At 35.8% G+C, this 13,781-nt stretch overlaps 1 protein-coding gene across 9 annotated transcripts in view; it reads left to right on the plus strand.

Moving 5' to 3' along the window:
• Nucleotides 1–13,781, plus strand: part of LOC113111208 (pleckstrin homology domain-containing family A member 6-like) — an 88,511-nt gene that overhangs the window by 47,329 nt on the left and 27,401 nt on the right. For 7 of the 9 annotated variants that reach the window (XM_026275761.1, XM_026275762.1, XM_026275759.1 and 4 more), the window contains 4 exons: nt 209–341; nt 1,104–1,208; nt 1,388–1,460; nt 9,636–9,736. In XM_026275761.1, the coding sequence (XP_026131546.1) occupies nt 225–341; nt 1,104–1,208; nt 1,388–1,460; nt 9,636–9,736 (396 nt within the window). In that variant the 5' untranslated portion in view covers nt 209–224. Of the gene's footprint in view, nt 1–208; nt 342–1,103; nt 1,209–1,387; nt 1,461–9,068; nt 9,492–9,635; nt 9,737–9,782; nt 10,152–13,781 lie in introns of those variants that run through there. The other 2 variants (XM_026275765.1, XM_026275767.1) reach the window with 2 other exon arrangements.

Raw genomic sequence — 13,781 nt, forward strand, 5'->3', positions numbered from 1 at the left:
GACGGTGCCAGTTTGGAATAAAAATAGCTGTGCCCCGAATGCCTGCGTGCTTCCTTCCCATAATCCCTCAGTTTTTCACCAGTATGAGCTCTGTATATTGGTTTGAAAATGATTTCACTGCTTTGGTGCGTTGAACGCAGGCAGATGAGAAGTTTGTTACAGTATCAGAAGCTGGGATGGCTCAGTGGCTTTGTTTGTGTGCTCACAGGAGATCTGATTCGGAAATGAACGGCAAGGCGGGTGGCAGGGGGCCCGTGAACAAAGTCAGTGAAGCAAACAGCAATGCCAACAATCTCAGCATCGTTTCTGAGATGGCCCCGGACTCCCAGAACTACACACGGGTCAGTACAGCTGCTGTAGATGAACTCATTTCTAGAAATAGACAGCATTTATTATTCATTTTTAATTTAGTTTTTACTGTTAGTACTAGAAGTAGTAGTCATGATAGTAATAAAAACTGTTAATAATAATATAGTTCTAAATAATATTTGTATTTCTATTAAATATGCATTTTTAAATAAAATGTCTCTCCTGTATGTATTAATATTATTTAATGGATCTCAGCTAACATCAACTAACAAAGAACAGCTGTTTTTTTATTAACTTTAATAAAAAAATACTTTAATATTTAAATTATTTTATTTTATAATAATTATTATTGAATCTGACTTTTAAAATAAAATATTTTTCTAGTATGTTAATATTATTTAATGGATCTATATTATTTATTTATTTATTTATTTTTGTTTTTATGTTGTACAAATACATTTTTTTTAATAAAACTAATATTATATTATATTATATTATATTATATTATATTATATTATATTATATTATATTATATACCTATTTCTATATTGTCTTTAATATTTATACTTCAACTTATTCTTTTTCAGTTATTACCCAAAGCAACATTTCTAATTTATTTTATGTCAGCTGGATTTTAATTAATAAAAACTAAAACTATAAAAAAAAATAGCTTTATTTTACAAGAGCAATGCCGGTGTTGCTGTGGTGGATGTCTGTCCTCTGTAATGAATTCCTTGTGTGTGTGTGTGTGTTTACTGTTAGTGTTATTATGTAAATAGTGACTCTCCCACCAGGGCACGCACACACCCAAGAGAGCCGCCACGTTTGGGAAGCGCTCCAACTCCATGCGGCGCAACCCCAACGCTGTGGTGGCCCGGCAGGGTTGGCTTCACAAACAGGTACTATTGCTCATCCTTAAACCTCACTATCATCCACGCAAACAAAAACACTCACACAGCCCAAAGCCATAACTCCATAATCCACACTTAAGCCACTCTCTTTCAGAAATGTCTAGGGACTCAGATGAAGTTTCAAGGCCTTTCTTTATTTATTTGTCTTCTCATTTTCTGTAATGTAGGCAAGCAGTGGGATGAAACAGTGGAACAAGCGCTGGTTCGTGCTGACAGATCGCTGTCTTTTCTACTATAAAGGTAGGTTGTTTCTTTAAATTCATGAATTGGGTGAAACATTTAGTGCGTACCCCAGAGCTCAAACCAGTTTGTTCTGTAAGACATTTGAATTTACCCCATGGCATTACTGTTGTACACTGGCTGTGTGCTGCCAATAGTGGAGAAGAGAAATATAAAAGTAGATCTATAATGACAGTCTAGCACAAACACACAACCTCTATGAAGCCCTTAGAAAAGTATTTTCTGTGCTGTGTCAACGAAAAATGCACCGTGGTGTTATGAAGCACTGGTTAAGAAGAACCATGAGTTAATACAACAATTCTGTTCAAAAGTTTGGGATCAGTATACTTTTATTCAGCAAGGTCACATTAAATTGATTCAAAGTGACAGTAAAGACATTAGCTATGTTTCAATCTGCCAATTTTTATGTGCATTTTGGATTGGAATATCACATAAAACAAATGCTGTATGGACGCACAGAAATATCAAGTAGCACAATGGTTTTTGACATTAGTAATAATAGTAAGTACCAAGTATGTTTACACTCAAAAAAATTGACATTTGAGGACTGGAGTTTATATGTATAAGCGTACTTAGAAAAAACCATGATACAGCCACTGACCTTTTTTTTGTGTTGTTGTAAGGGTTACTTTGCATATCAGTAGTTTATTTTTGGTGCTGAGAATAGAGGATTTCATGTTTAGACATGTCTTTTGTCATGTCTGTTGTTTCTCATGATGTTGTTGCGACAGTTTTACAGTACATAAGCCTGAAGCATCCAACTTGAGGTTCCCTTCCACCCGAGGCATAGACAAGACCTTAGTAATTACATTTTATTTGCTTTAGAATAATTATATGTTTTTACATGACATTTCAATTTGCTTATATATATTCATCTTGTTACTGGAAAAAAAAAATGAAGCGTAGCTGGATTCCTAAGGAGTGTGTAATGTGATGGAGATTTAAGAATATAAATTGTTAAGATTAAAAGTATTTTAAATGTTTACGTAAAATTGTATGCGTTTGTGGTATAGTATAAGTTCTATTAAACCCTGAATTCCCTGAAAATGGTAATGAATCCGTTTGTTTAGGTATCCTTGATTCAACCTATCGTGTAAGTTTTGGATGGAATTTTCCGCTGCTTATCTGTAAGACTGGCCAATGGAAGACATTTTTATTTTTTGCAATTCAGTTTGTTGCGCAAATGACACACTTCACTTTTAAGTGTGAAGCAAATTAGTAGTGAATGGTTTTGAATAATATCCAAACACATCCATCACTTGCTCTGTTATCAGCGTGACGGGGATAAATGACCGTGTCCTTTAGACAAGCAGTGAAGGACAGTCACAGCTCATGCATGGAGATTCATCATCCAGAGGCATTGTGGGATAGAGGAGGGTGTTAAGATAGTTGGTATGCTGCTTCATCCAGATGTTCCCTCATGTTCTTCTCAATCAACGATAGGGGGTTTAACCCTTTCAGACCTGGTTTATATTTCAGGGACACATGTTTTATTTCTAATCTAAATGCTAAAATATAATGAGCAAACAAAAATATGTTTATGATTATTTTTTACATTTTAGTAATTAACACATTTTGCGGATTATATTAAATTTTTAGAGAAAAGATGTAGGGTCCGTAATGGTTAATGGCTTAAGGAAATTCCCTGAAGGGAAGGTAAAAATGGTCAATGCAAGATATTCAGAATTTTTTTGTTAGACATAACCCTTCTAATACCTTCCACAGAAGATTAATTCCTTGACAAGAATGTCAAATGTTCTATTTTGGGTTTGCAAGACACTGAAACACTTCAAACCTCTCTGTCACCCAAGCCCCGCCTACGCTCTTCATGGATAAATTTAGACTCCATAGGCAGACAGCATGCTCTCAGAGATGAGACTGGGCATGTCAGCATATGAGAGGTTGCCCCGGAGGTGTGGATGATGCATGTCCAGCACATGTCCTGCCCCCTTCCCTGCAGCCAAACAGCCACACATGATTTCTTACCGGATTCTTTTCCACCCTTTCTACGTCTTTCAAGCTTGTTTAGCATGAATTTTTTGCCACGCTCTAAAAATAAATAATAAACTTTAATAAATAACTTTTAGTATTTTTGTCTTGTTTTCAGGTAAAATCTTTATACATTTAAACAAAATTCTGTAACAGAGATGGTTTTCAGAGACTATTTCTTAAATTAGGTATATTTTTCAAATACTGTAGTATAAAATACGAACCACACGAATTGAAAACATTTGGGCAGTGTTATGCAAATCTTTCCACACAGTGACCTAGACATGTGGGGGCGTGTTTAAACAAGGTATTTTAGGAGTGCGTGGACAAGTCTTGACTTTTCTAAAGAATATCTCTTTGGGTTTGAGACTTTTGTCTTTGCAATTGTCTGGATCTCATCTATGCATGAACAGCTTGTAACACTCCAAAGAGAAAGGAAAACTTGAAATTGCATCATATGACCCCTTTCAGTCAATTAAAAACCCACATACTTTATCATCTGGGAATGTCAGTCAGTGATTTATCTTCATATTTGCTGAAGAAGGTGTAACTAGTCTAGCATTTAGAAGACTATAAATCAAAACATATCAAGTTATGTAATCATAAGTTTATTTCCATCTTATTATGTAATATTATGACAATATTCTTGTCAGTGATTCATTATGCATTGTTTAAAAAAAAAAAAAACAACATCTATAGCACTAATATTGAATCATGTAGGTTTGGTTTTAGATCCACTGACTATTTTTGTGCGTTTATGTGTGTGCACCTGATCATAGTTGACAGTGATACTCTCTGAGGTAATGCAAATATGAGAAACTGTTCTCAGTGTCTTCAAATGTCTCCAAACATGTCAGACTTCATGTAAGACTCACTCTTCACTTGAAGTCGGTGTTGTTTTTAGTGTGTTCTCAGTTTTCAGAGATAGGATTCTTGTTCCTGGGTATTTGTTCTCTTTGCATGCCGTATCTGAAACAAACTCGTTTTGTGAGATTGTGACCGTCAGTCACCCATGTAAAAACAGTGAGGTCGTCTTGGTTTTTGAGCACTATGCATCATGCCCGTTACGAAGTAATGAAGTATGTGACCCTTTAGATCATGAGCCAAAATGGATTTTAAATAAATCTTGTTTTTAAACTCTTAATATGTTGCATGTTTGTTCTTGCCAGAAAGTTTTTGTTTTCCAGTATAATACAAAAATAGTTATCAAATTATCAAGTGAAAATGCATCATGGTCAGCACATTTTTGTACAGTTTGCTTGTTTTTTGCTGTGTTGTTTTGTGCATTTTGCTTATGTGTGTGTTGGGATTGTTTACCCAACAATGAAAATTCATAATTTACTCACTCTTATGTCACATGGAACACACATGGTGTTTTCATACATTTTCTCGATATGATGTTAGTCATTTCAGTCCATTGTTGTTTTGGACCCCATTCACTTTCATTCTGTCATCTCTCTGTACAAACTATCTTCTTTTGTGGTCTACAAAGACAGCAAGTCCCATAGGTTTAGAACAACATGATGGTGAGTAAATTGTCATTTATCATTTTCGGATGAACTTTTATCTCTTTGAACCAGTTCCATGCCAAACAAATACCACTTGACCAACAGATCTTGCACTACTACTGAAGATGTTTTAAAAAAATCTTTAACAAAAAATAAATAAAATAAAAATACAAATAATAATAAATGCTTGAAAGATCACCCCTTTCCTTGAAGACCTCCTCACTCCCATGTGTTACAGGCTATGGCGCTTCCTTTTCGAACTATTACCTTACTGCCATCATGCAAGCTTCTCCCTTTGGCTGAACTCCCATGCATTTGATCTTAGGTTTTCTGAAGGGAGTGTAGACATCCTCCCGGCTCTGCTCAGATACGCGTGTCATGGGGTTTGTTTGGGTTTAGGAAAAAAAAGGTGTAAAGGCTGTTGTTTTCTTCCACAAAGCATATGGAGGATAAAACTGTCAGCACACCAACATTCATATGCCTCCTGTGTGAATACTGCACAGTTACGAGTGTGCATTTGGGATTGATTTGGCCTTGCTGATCATGTGAGCAAATCCTCCTTTCTTATTGGTCTCATTAATGCTTATTTGTTGTTGTGTAAATTTGAGAGCCATTAGAGCTCCATTACCCGATCACATTATCCTATCACATCATAAAATGTTCCCAGCTCGGCCTGCAATTTAATCATGAACTTGAAGAACATCCGTGCATGCGTCTACCCTGAGGAGGAGGTCTACAGTAATGGTTCTTGGCTAGATCAAGCTTTTTTTGTGTGCAGCAAAGCAGGTTTAATTATATCGGTGAGTGAAGCAAGCAAGGCCTGTGGGGCTACAGCTGCATGATTCAACCCTGTTGACTTTGCCCACGTCTTTCTGGCTAATTACTTCACACTGCTTCTCTATTACGCTCATATTCTGAAGGCAACATCTAAACACATGCTCTGTTCCAAAGCCTAGTGAGCTGCCTGCGGTGGGAGCATTTTAAGGCTTTATAGGAGCACAACTGATTGTCCCAAAAGCATTGTGGCACCTAATCAAAATCAATAAATCCAAGATAGTATACAAAGCAAAAGAAAATGATATAAAAAACGTTCAGTACCATAAAGTGTAAAAAAAAAAAAGATATATATATATATATATATATATATATATATATATATATATATATATATATATATATATATATATATATATATATATAATTTTATATAAAAAAGTACTATTTTGAACCTCCAATTCATCAAAAAATTTGTCCCTGGTTACATAAAAATATGAATCATCAAAACTGAAGATGAAAATAAGAATTTTTCGCTGCATCAAATCATCATATAAGCATGATTTTTGAAGGATCGTGTGACACTGAAGACTAGAGTAACGAGAAAAAATTTAAATATATTCAAATAGAAAAAAAGTTATTTTAATGTCAAACTCCAAATGCCCTCAATTTCCTGAAAAAATAATAATCCAAGATGGTGGATGAGCTGAGATAAATTTATAATTATGCTGATTATGAATACCTTTTAATGCCCAAATGTCTCAAAAACTATATATTTTTTTAATGCTTATTAGTGTCATGTTAGCTTAGCGATATGCTAAAAGCAAACTATTGAAAAAATTACTGTTTCTTTGCCTAGGTAGTGAGCAATGAAATGCATTTCAATTTATAGAACTTATAAATATTTATAGAATAGAAGTATTCCTGTTTTTAACCTCAATGCTGTTTAAATCAGATGAAGTGCTAACAAGTCAAAGTGATGTACAGGTTTGAGTATCCCAACAAACGTAATGTCATATTACTTGTACTGTAACACATTTTGGAACTACTGTACACAAAGTTCATTCAAGTACATTCAAAAATGGAACTGCATACAGCTGAACAACATTACAATATTAATCGGAGTCACTGTTAGTGGCATAACAAACACACTCCAGGAACACCAGGAAGTTTCTTTCCTTCCTCGATTGAATGGCTCACTGGGATGAGAGGGTCATTTATTTAAAAATCACAATCAGCAGCACTCCACGGCTGGCTGTATCCCATACGTCCCCACAGCTATCTTGGCGATGGCGTTGTGTTTGGAGGCACAACACCCTAAGTCCTCTTATCACCCCGGATCCATCTACCCAACTGTGCCATGCAAAAGAGTTTGAGAATGTGTGACAGAGCAATTTAATGCCTCAATTGGTATTCTGAACACAGGGAGACGATGAAAAATGACCCGCTGTTGTCGTCGCTGCAGATATCAGAGGCTTATGCCAAATACGAGGAAGAGAGGGTAACTGGAAAAAAAAAAAAGAAACGTGGAGGAAATTATTGGTAGATGTGAAATTAGATTCTGGATTAAGATTAGCAGTGTATGTTTACATAAATAGGTTTCTCAGTAATAGATCTAGTTTCCCTATACAATCAGTGTTGGGGTGCAGTCACATTATTGAAATCTTAGTGAAATTTTGCCAACTTGAACCCGTTATGAAACCTGCATCATAGGGATTCCTATTAAAATGACTGGATTTTGCATACAAAAAAAGTGTGGTAAATGTGGTTGCATCTTTGCTCAAGGGTTGCATTATAAAATAATAAAATCTTAAATAATTACATTAGAAAATAAGGTTCTTCTGTGTGCTGTTTAGGATGGCATCAGCTTTTGTATTGACATGTACCTGTTATTATTGAGTGAGTGATTGTGCGTGTGACTGATTTGTCAGCCCGTATTTTGTGCAACAGTTCTTCTGTAAAATGACCCATCAAAGAAAGATATGTCAAAGCTTGGGCACATTTCAGATTTCGTAAGAAAAATAAATCTGTATTTTGTATCTGTATATCTGAAGACAATCCCTTAGATACATAATTAGAAATAAAAAGCTTAAAACAAGAGAAAACATCTCATGCCAACAGGGAATGTAAAAATAAATAAATTAAATTAATTCTAGATGTATATCCAAAAGCATGTCTAATCATCTTATGCAATTTCATCAAATAAAATTGAACATCTTATAAAAGTTATTAATTTTTGTAATTTAATTTAAAAAAGCAAACTTTCTTATATTCTAGATTCATTGCACACAAACTGAAATAAAGTGCTCAAAAATCTCCTGGTAGATGGCTGCATTGACTTTGGACTTGATAATACACAATGGACCAACACCAGCAGACGTAACAGCGTCCAAAATCATCACTGACTTCAGAAACTTCACACTGGACTTCAAGCAGCTTGGATTTTGAACCTCTCTGTGAAGCTCTCCCAAATTCTTGAATCAGCTTTTTCCTGACAATCTTCCCAATGCTTTGGTTATCCCTGTTGCTTGTGCACCTTTTCCTACCACACTTTTTCCTTCCAGTCAACCTTCTATGAATATATTTTGATACAGCACTCTGTGAACAGCTAGCCCTTTCAAGTAATGACCTTCCGTGGCTTACCCTCCTTGTGGAGGGTGTTGATGATTGTCTTCTGGACAACTGTCAAGTCAGCAGTCTTTCCCATGATTGTGGTTGCATGTTCTAAACTATCCCAAAAGGTACCCAGTATTTATTCTCAAAATTTATCAAACTAATCAAACTCAAAATGGAATATTCAGATATTTTGATATACTGAATTTGAATTTTTCCTCAGCTGTCAGAAAAAATAAATAAAGTCCTTTTCCATGATATTCACATTTTTTTAGATGCACCTGTATCAAGGATGGAGTGACTAACCATATTAAATTAAGAATCAACCATATTAAACACACACCTGTCGATCACAAATCTGAATATTGGGAGCAACATTCCTTGTGAATGTCTGTACTGATTTCAGCCCTGACAGACAGGTCTTTCTTTATGCAGTGTTAATTTCATTGTGTTTTCAAGCATATTTTGTTGTGGGGAAAATAGGTTTCCATGTCAATATATGGTTCTCATCCAGGATTGTTTCTGCCTTTGTATTTGTTGACAGAATAATAGGCTCTGATTGGTTGTTCAGTGCAGGTACAGCTGGCCGAAAGCCAGAATTCCTGCAGCACTGAGTCACTGAGGGATGATAACTGTCTTCTCTCTCTCTCTCTCTCTCTCTTTCTCTCTCTCTCCTCACTTCTATACAGCACAAACACAACCTGCTCCACCCCTCTTTTCCCTCCACCCCTCCCTCTCTCTCATTCACATACAAACACACACACAGAGCAGTGTCAGAACACACGCGCGGGTGGGTTCACTGCATTTCCCCGGCAGCAGCTCTCAGTACAGGAGTTCAAGAACGTGAATGCTGGATCTCCATTGCCCTCCTCGCTTCTGCTCGTGCTGAAAATTTAACGATGTGCTCCATTATTTAACCAGCCCAAGCTCTTCTCTCCTAGGCTGCGTGCTGCTGCTCGCTTCAGCGTCATTAGCTTTGCGCTGAGATAAAAATGGATATCTATTATGGGATTCACCTGCAGTTTACCTGCTTTTCCATTACCACTGCCTGTCATCACCATTGTAGCGGCACACTACAGGAAGTCGGACTTTTCTGATTTGGGACAGAATTATCACCTAATTTTATTAGCAGCTTTTTGAAATATATGTAGGTTGGAATACAAATGCTTTATTTTTTGTTGTATTTATTTTTACTATAGTATTAGTGCTTATTTCTTAGATTTTTACTATAGTATTAGTGCTTATTTATTTTGTTTTTTCAATGTTTTTCTTTTATTATTATTCCATTCAGATGACAAGGAAGAAGTAGTCTTGGGCAGCCTTCCGCTTCTCAGCTTCAAGATTGGAGCAGTCCAAGCATCGGATAACATCAGCCGCAAGTTTGCGTTTAAGGTTGGTGATCTCTGTGCATTTTTAGTAACTGTTTTGAATGCTGTTGGGACAAGGGATAGGAGAGGTGACAGGCAAACATGATATTCGGTGTCAGTGTAGGTCATGTGATCATAGGAAACTTTAAACTGTGACTGAATTAATCATGATTCATTGACCGTGTACCTGTTTTTAGTCAAAACCACTGAACCTGTATTTACCCTCTCCCACACATGCAGTGGACTTTGCATCTTTGCATGCGTTCCCGAGTATGTTTGCACACTTTGTGCCAAAAGGACAAACATAATGTCAGATTATATTTTCATCAGGATCCGAAGCAGCTGGGTTTTAGTACATAGACCTTTTGAGCAAGTATATATGAGAGGTCACTTTCTGAGTAGATACACCCCTGGTTGTGTACTGAGAGAACGTTTTTGTGGTGAGTTATCATAATTTAGAAAATAAGATTATGCTTAGTCTGTTTGTGAGGCTTTATTAGATTAGACCGGGTGCATGTTGGGTAGCATCTGATGATGTGTTTTGAACTGTGTTTAGAGTTAAAACATGCAGCTATACTATAGGTGAGCATGTTCTACTTGTAGAGAATGTGAGTCCGTTATATGTCTGGTAACTGTTTATGTCTCTTGCCTCCGGCTCTGCGGGGCCCCTAAGGGCTGGGCTGGAGATGCTCAAGAATCTGATGTCATGTCTCTGCAGGTCTTGTTAGGTTTCGAGTAAAACTGCTTTTTTTATGGCACCTGGCTTTTAAACTGACCAATAAGAAGAAAGTATGCACGACAAGGCACAACTGAGGCATTGATGACCTTTGACACTACCTTTAATAAACAACAGCTTGCTTCTGTCAGAACTGTGATTTAAGCTTTAGCTTTAGGTTATTCTTTATGCATAAAATATGACTTGGAATTTACTTATTTGCAATTTTTTTATATTTAGAATATAATCATTTTGAATATTCAGGTGTGCTCCCATATATATTTTGGAATTTACTGTTTTATATTTTATGTATACTTTTGAAATATACTTTTTTTGATAATTTGACTTATTGAATTAATTTAGCTTATATACACTACAGTTTAGGGTCAGTATGATTTATTTAATGATTTTGAAAATAAGTGTTTACACTCAACAAGGCTACATTTATTTGATAAAAACAGTAAAATTAATATTGTGAAATACTTTATATTTTATTAAATTAAATAGCTTAAATGAAAACAGTGCTTAGTATTTGTATGCAAAACGTTTTTTTTTTTCAGGAATCACAGATGAATAGAAAGTTCAAAAGAATAACAATAACATTTATTTTAATTACTATTGCTAAATACAGATATTAATATTAAGATCTTGATTAAACCCAAATTTTGAATGATACAGTCTTGTTGTTGTTCATTAACTAATATTGATTTTTCAAGAAAGAGGTGGTTTATCGTTTCAGTTATTTGACTTTAAGATCATATGTAGTACAAAACATTCTTTATGTGTATATAGTTCTCAAAGTTCTCTTTTTTGTATTTTTACTATGGTTTATACATCACACATTTAATTCTAATTTTATCCCGTGTGGAAAAAATGGCAGGTTTTGAGACACCACCATTACAGCTTCAATAAAACCCATGTCTGCCTATCCACGTGTTTTTGAAAACCTTACCAAAGCTTTTCAGTCTCCTACAAAATAGAGACTATTTTATACTCAAAAGATATATTTGCAGAACAAAGCAAACTATCAGTCACGAGTATCCAGTAGCTTCTTGCATCTGTACCCTAAGGCAAAAGGTGTACAGTGTGTCTTTTCCATATCACAGACCCCTATGGTGCAGTTTCGGTGTGGAGCCACGTCAGCTCAGATCAGAGTGGTTTTTATGGCTGTCGTAATAAATATCATGCCACCATCATATGTGTCACGCTGTATCTCTAAGAAATACTTATGTGCATGTTCTGAACCTATAACCTAGCTTGGTGTTAATAATTAACCAGGAAATACTGAGACATGTTTGTTGTCTGTGTGAGGAGAATAAAAGGTGTGTTTAGTCAGCCATACTTCATCGTGCTCTGTGACAGCGAACGGTTACATGTATCGTGTTGCCTCCACAAAAGAACCCGAAACACATCTGATGCAGTGCATCTTGCCCTGGGTCTTTTTATTCAGATTCTTCTCCTGGAAGTGTTGCCAATTCTTTTATGAAGTCCTGTGCAAGGATCAAAACTGTGTTTGGCCTCCAGGCGCGGGATATTCTTCAGTTTCATGTTGTGAGTGTGTGTGTGTGTGTGTGTGTGTGTGTGTGTGTGTGTGGATACCTTAGGGACAAAACTGTCCTCAGAAGTACAGTAAATCTGACCAAATCTATTTGAAATGTAAAATGGAATTTGTGATGTGGACTTTGCTATTCTCGTAGTATTACAATTAAAGAGTTGTTAAAAATCTATAATCATCAGCGTAATTTATAAAAGTTAGTCTGCAGTTATTGTACTTTAAATAAAAATCAAAGCAGAATGTGATAAAACAATTAATGTAAAATTAACACAAATGAAATATTCATGCTACCTGAATCCCTCCATGATTTCAGAAATGTATTCAGTTCAAGTATGTCCTAAATGCAATTTTTTTTCCCCACTTTGAATTGGCATTTAATACCATTGTCTTTATTTTTTCTGCGATAGATTTATTTGCAAATTTTGATTTTCTATTTTGTCATTAAGAAATCTACTAAGTGAACTTGGTAACACACACTCACAATATAAACCTTTTACCTAGCTACATAAAATATGTTGGGCTGTCAAACAATTAAACCCTAAAACTGTAAAACCTGCCATTACAATTTTTAACTGTCTGCAGCCTTTATATGTGTGTGGTTGTTACTTTATGTTCTCCTTGGTTATTTTTCTTGTACTCTCTCTCTTGTTCCTATGTCCCAGTATAGAGCTGCTGCATTATTAATTAGTGCTGGTTGTGTAACTGCTGTTTGGTTGGAACACTTTCAGCCTAAGATTTGTGTTTTCTCTGAGGGATGAACGGCAGAAACATGAAAGATCAGGAGGTGAGTCTACGACTCACGCCATCAGACATGCAGTTGAGAAATCCTTTCCGAAGGGAAAAGTCCTCAGCAGCTGAACCACAAGCAGATCTGCATGTGGGAGGCAAAGATATGGCCAGACAGCCTTCATATAGTTTGTAATGGATTCATGATATACATATTTCCCTATGGTAGGGGGAACAATAAAAACAGGAGCCAATCTGGAGGAGCTGTTGATTGCAATTCAGATCAAACCTCACGTTCTCACCTGTCTCTGCAGTCGCTGTTGTTTGTCCTAAATTCACTGTGATCTTCTCAGCAGCCCTGGGCTGGTTACCTTGGCCTAGCGTGTGGGGCAGAGGTGTCTCTCTTATCAGACATGTGGACTCTGTCTGTTTGTTGTGTATGAAACACACATCAGAGCATTAAGAACAGACAGACAGACACCAACCAGAGAGTGTGTGTTTGTGAAGTACGGTGGGAGACAGAACACACACGCAAGAAGCTGTCCAGCCCTGTGTGATGCCTAGTCATTAAAGGTTTCGGCAATCATTCATTTTGCAGCTCTCCCCCATATTTTTGCTGTTGTTTGAGCTCGTGCTGTTAACTGCTTTGTCAACATGTTGGAGAGCATCAGATTTCAGCTGTGGCTGTAACCTTCCTGCTATGTTGCATGTGTGTATTTCCAGCTGTTCGCCTTAACCCAGCTGTGTTGCAGGTTGGACAGATGGGATAGGAGCTTTTATCTAAAAATAACTATTATGCGAATCAAAATCAAAAATCAAATAGTTAATATTTATGTTATTATATATAGTATTTTTTTTTAAAATGATGTGTGTAGTCCTTCAAGTATTTCAATTATTTATGTTATAGTTAAAATAAATAAATAAGAAAGCTGAAGTGATGTGCATAAAATATTTATATATATATATATATAAAAATTGTTTAGCTTGTGTACTTCTACATAATATTTGCAGTAAATTTATAGCAATAATAATAATAATAATAATAATAATAATAATATAAAATATAAAGAACTT

The sequence above is a fragment of the Carassius auratus genome, chromosome 11 (genome assembly GCF_003368295.1).
Source record: "Carassius auratus strain Wakin chromosome 11, ASM336829v1, whole genome shotgun sequence".
Classification (NCBI taxonomy): domain Eukaryota; kingdom Metazoa; phylum Chordata; class Actinopteri; order Cypriniformes; family Cyprinidae; genus Carassius; species Carassius auratus.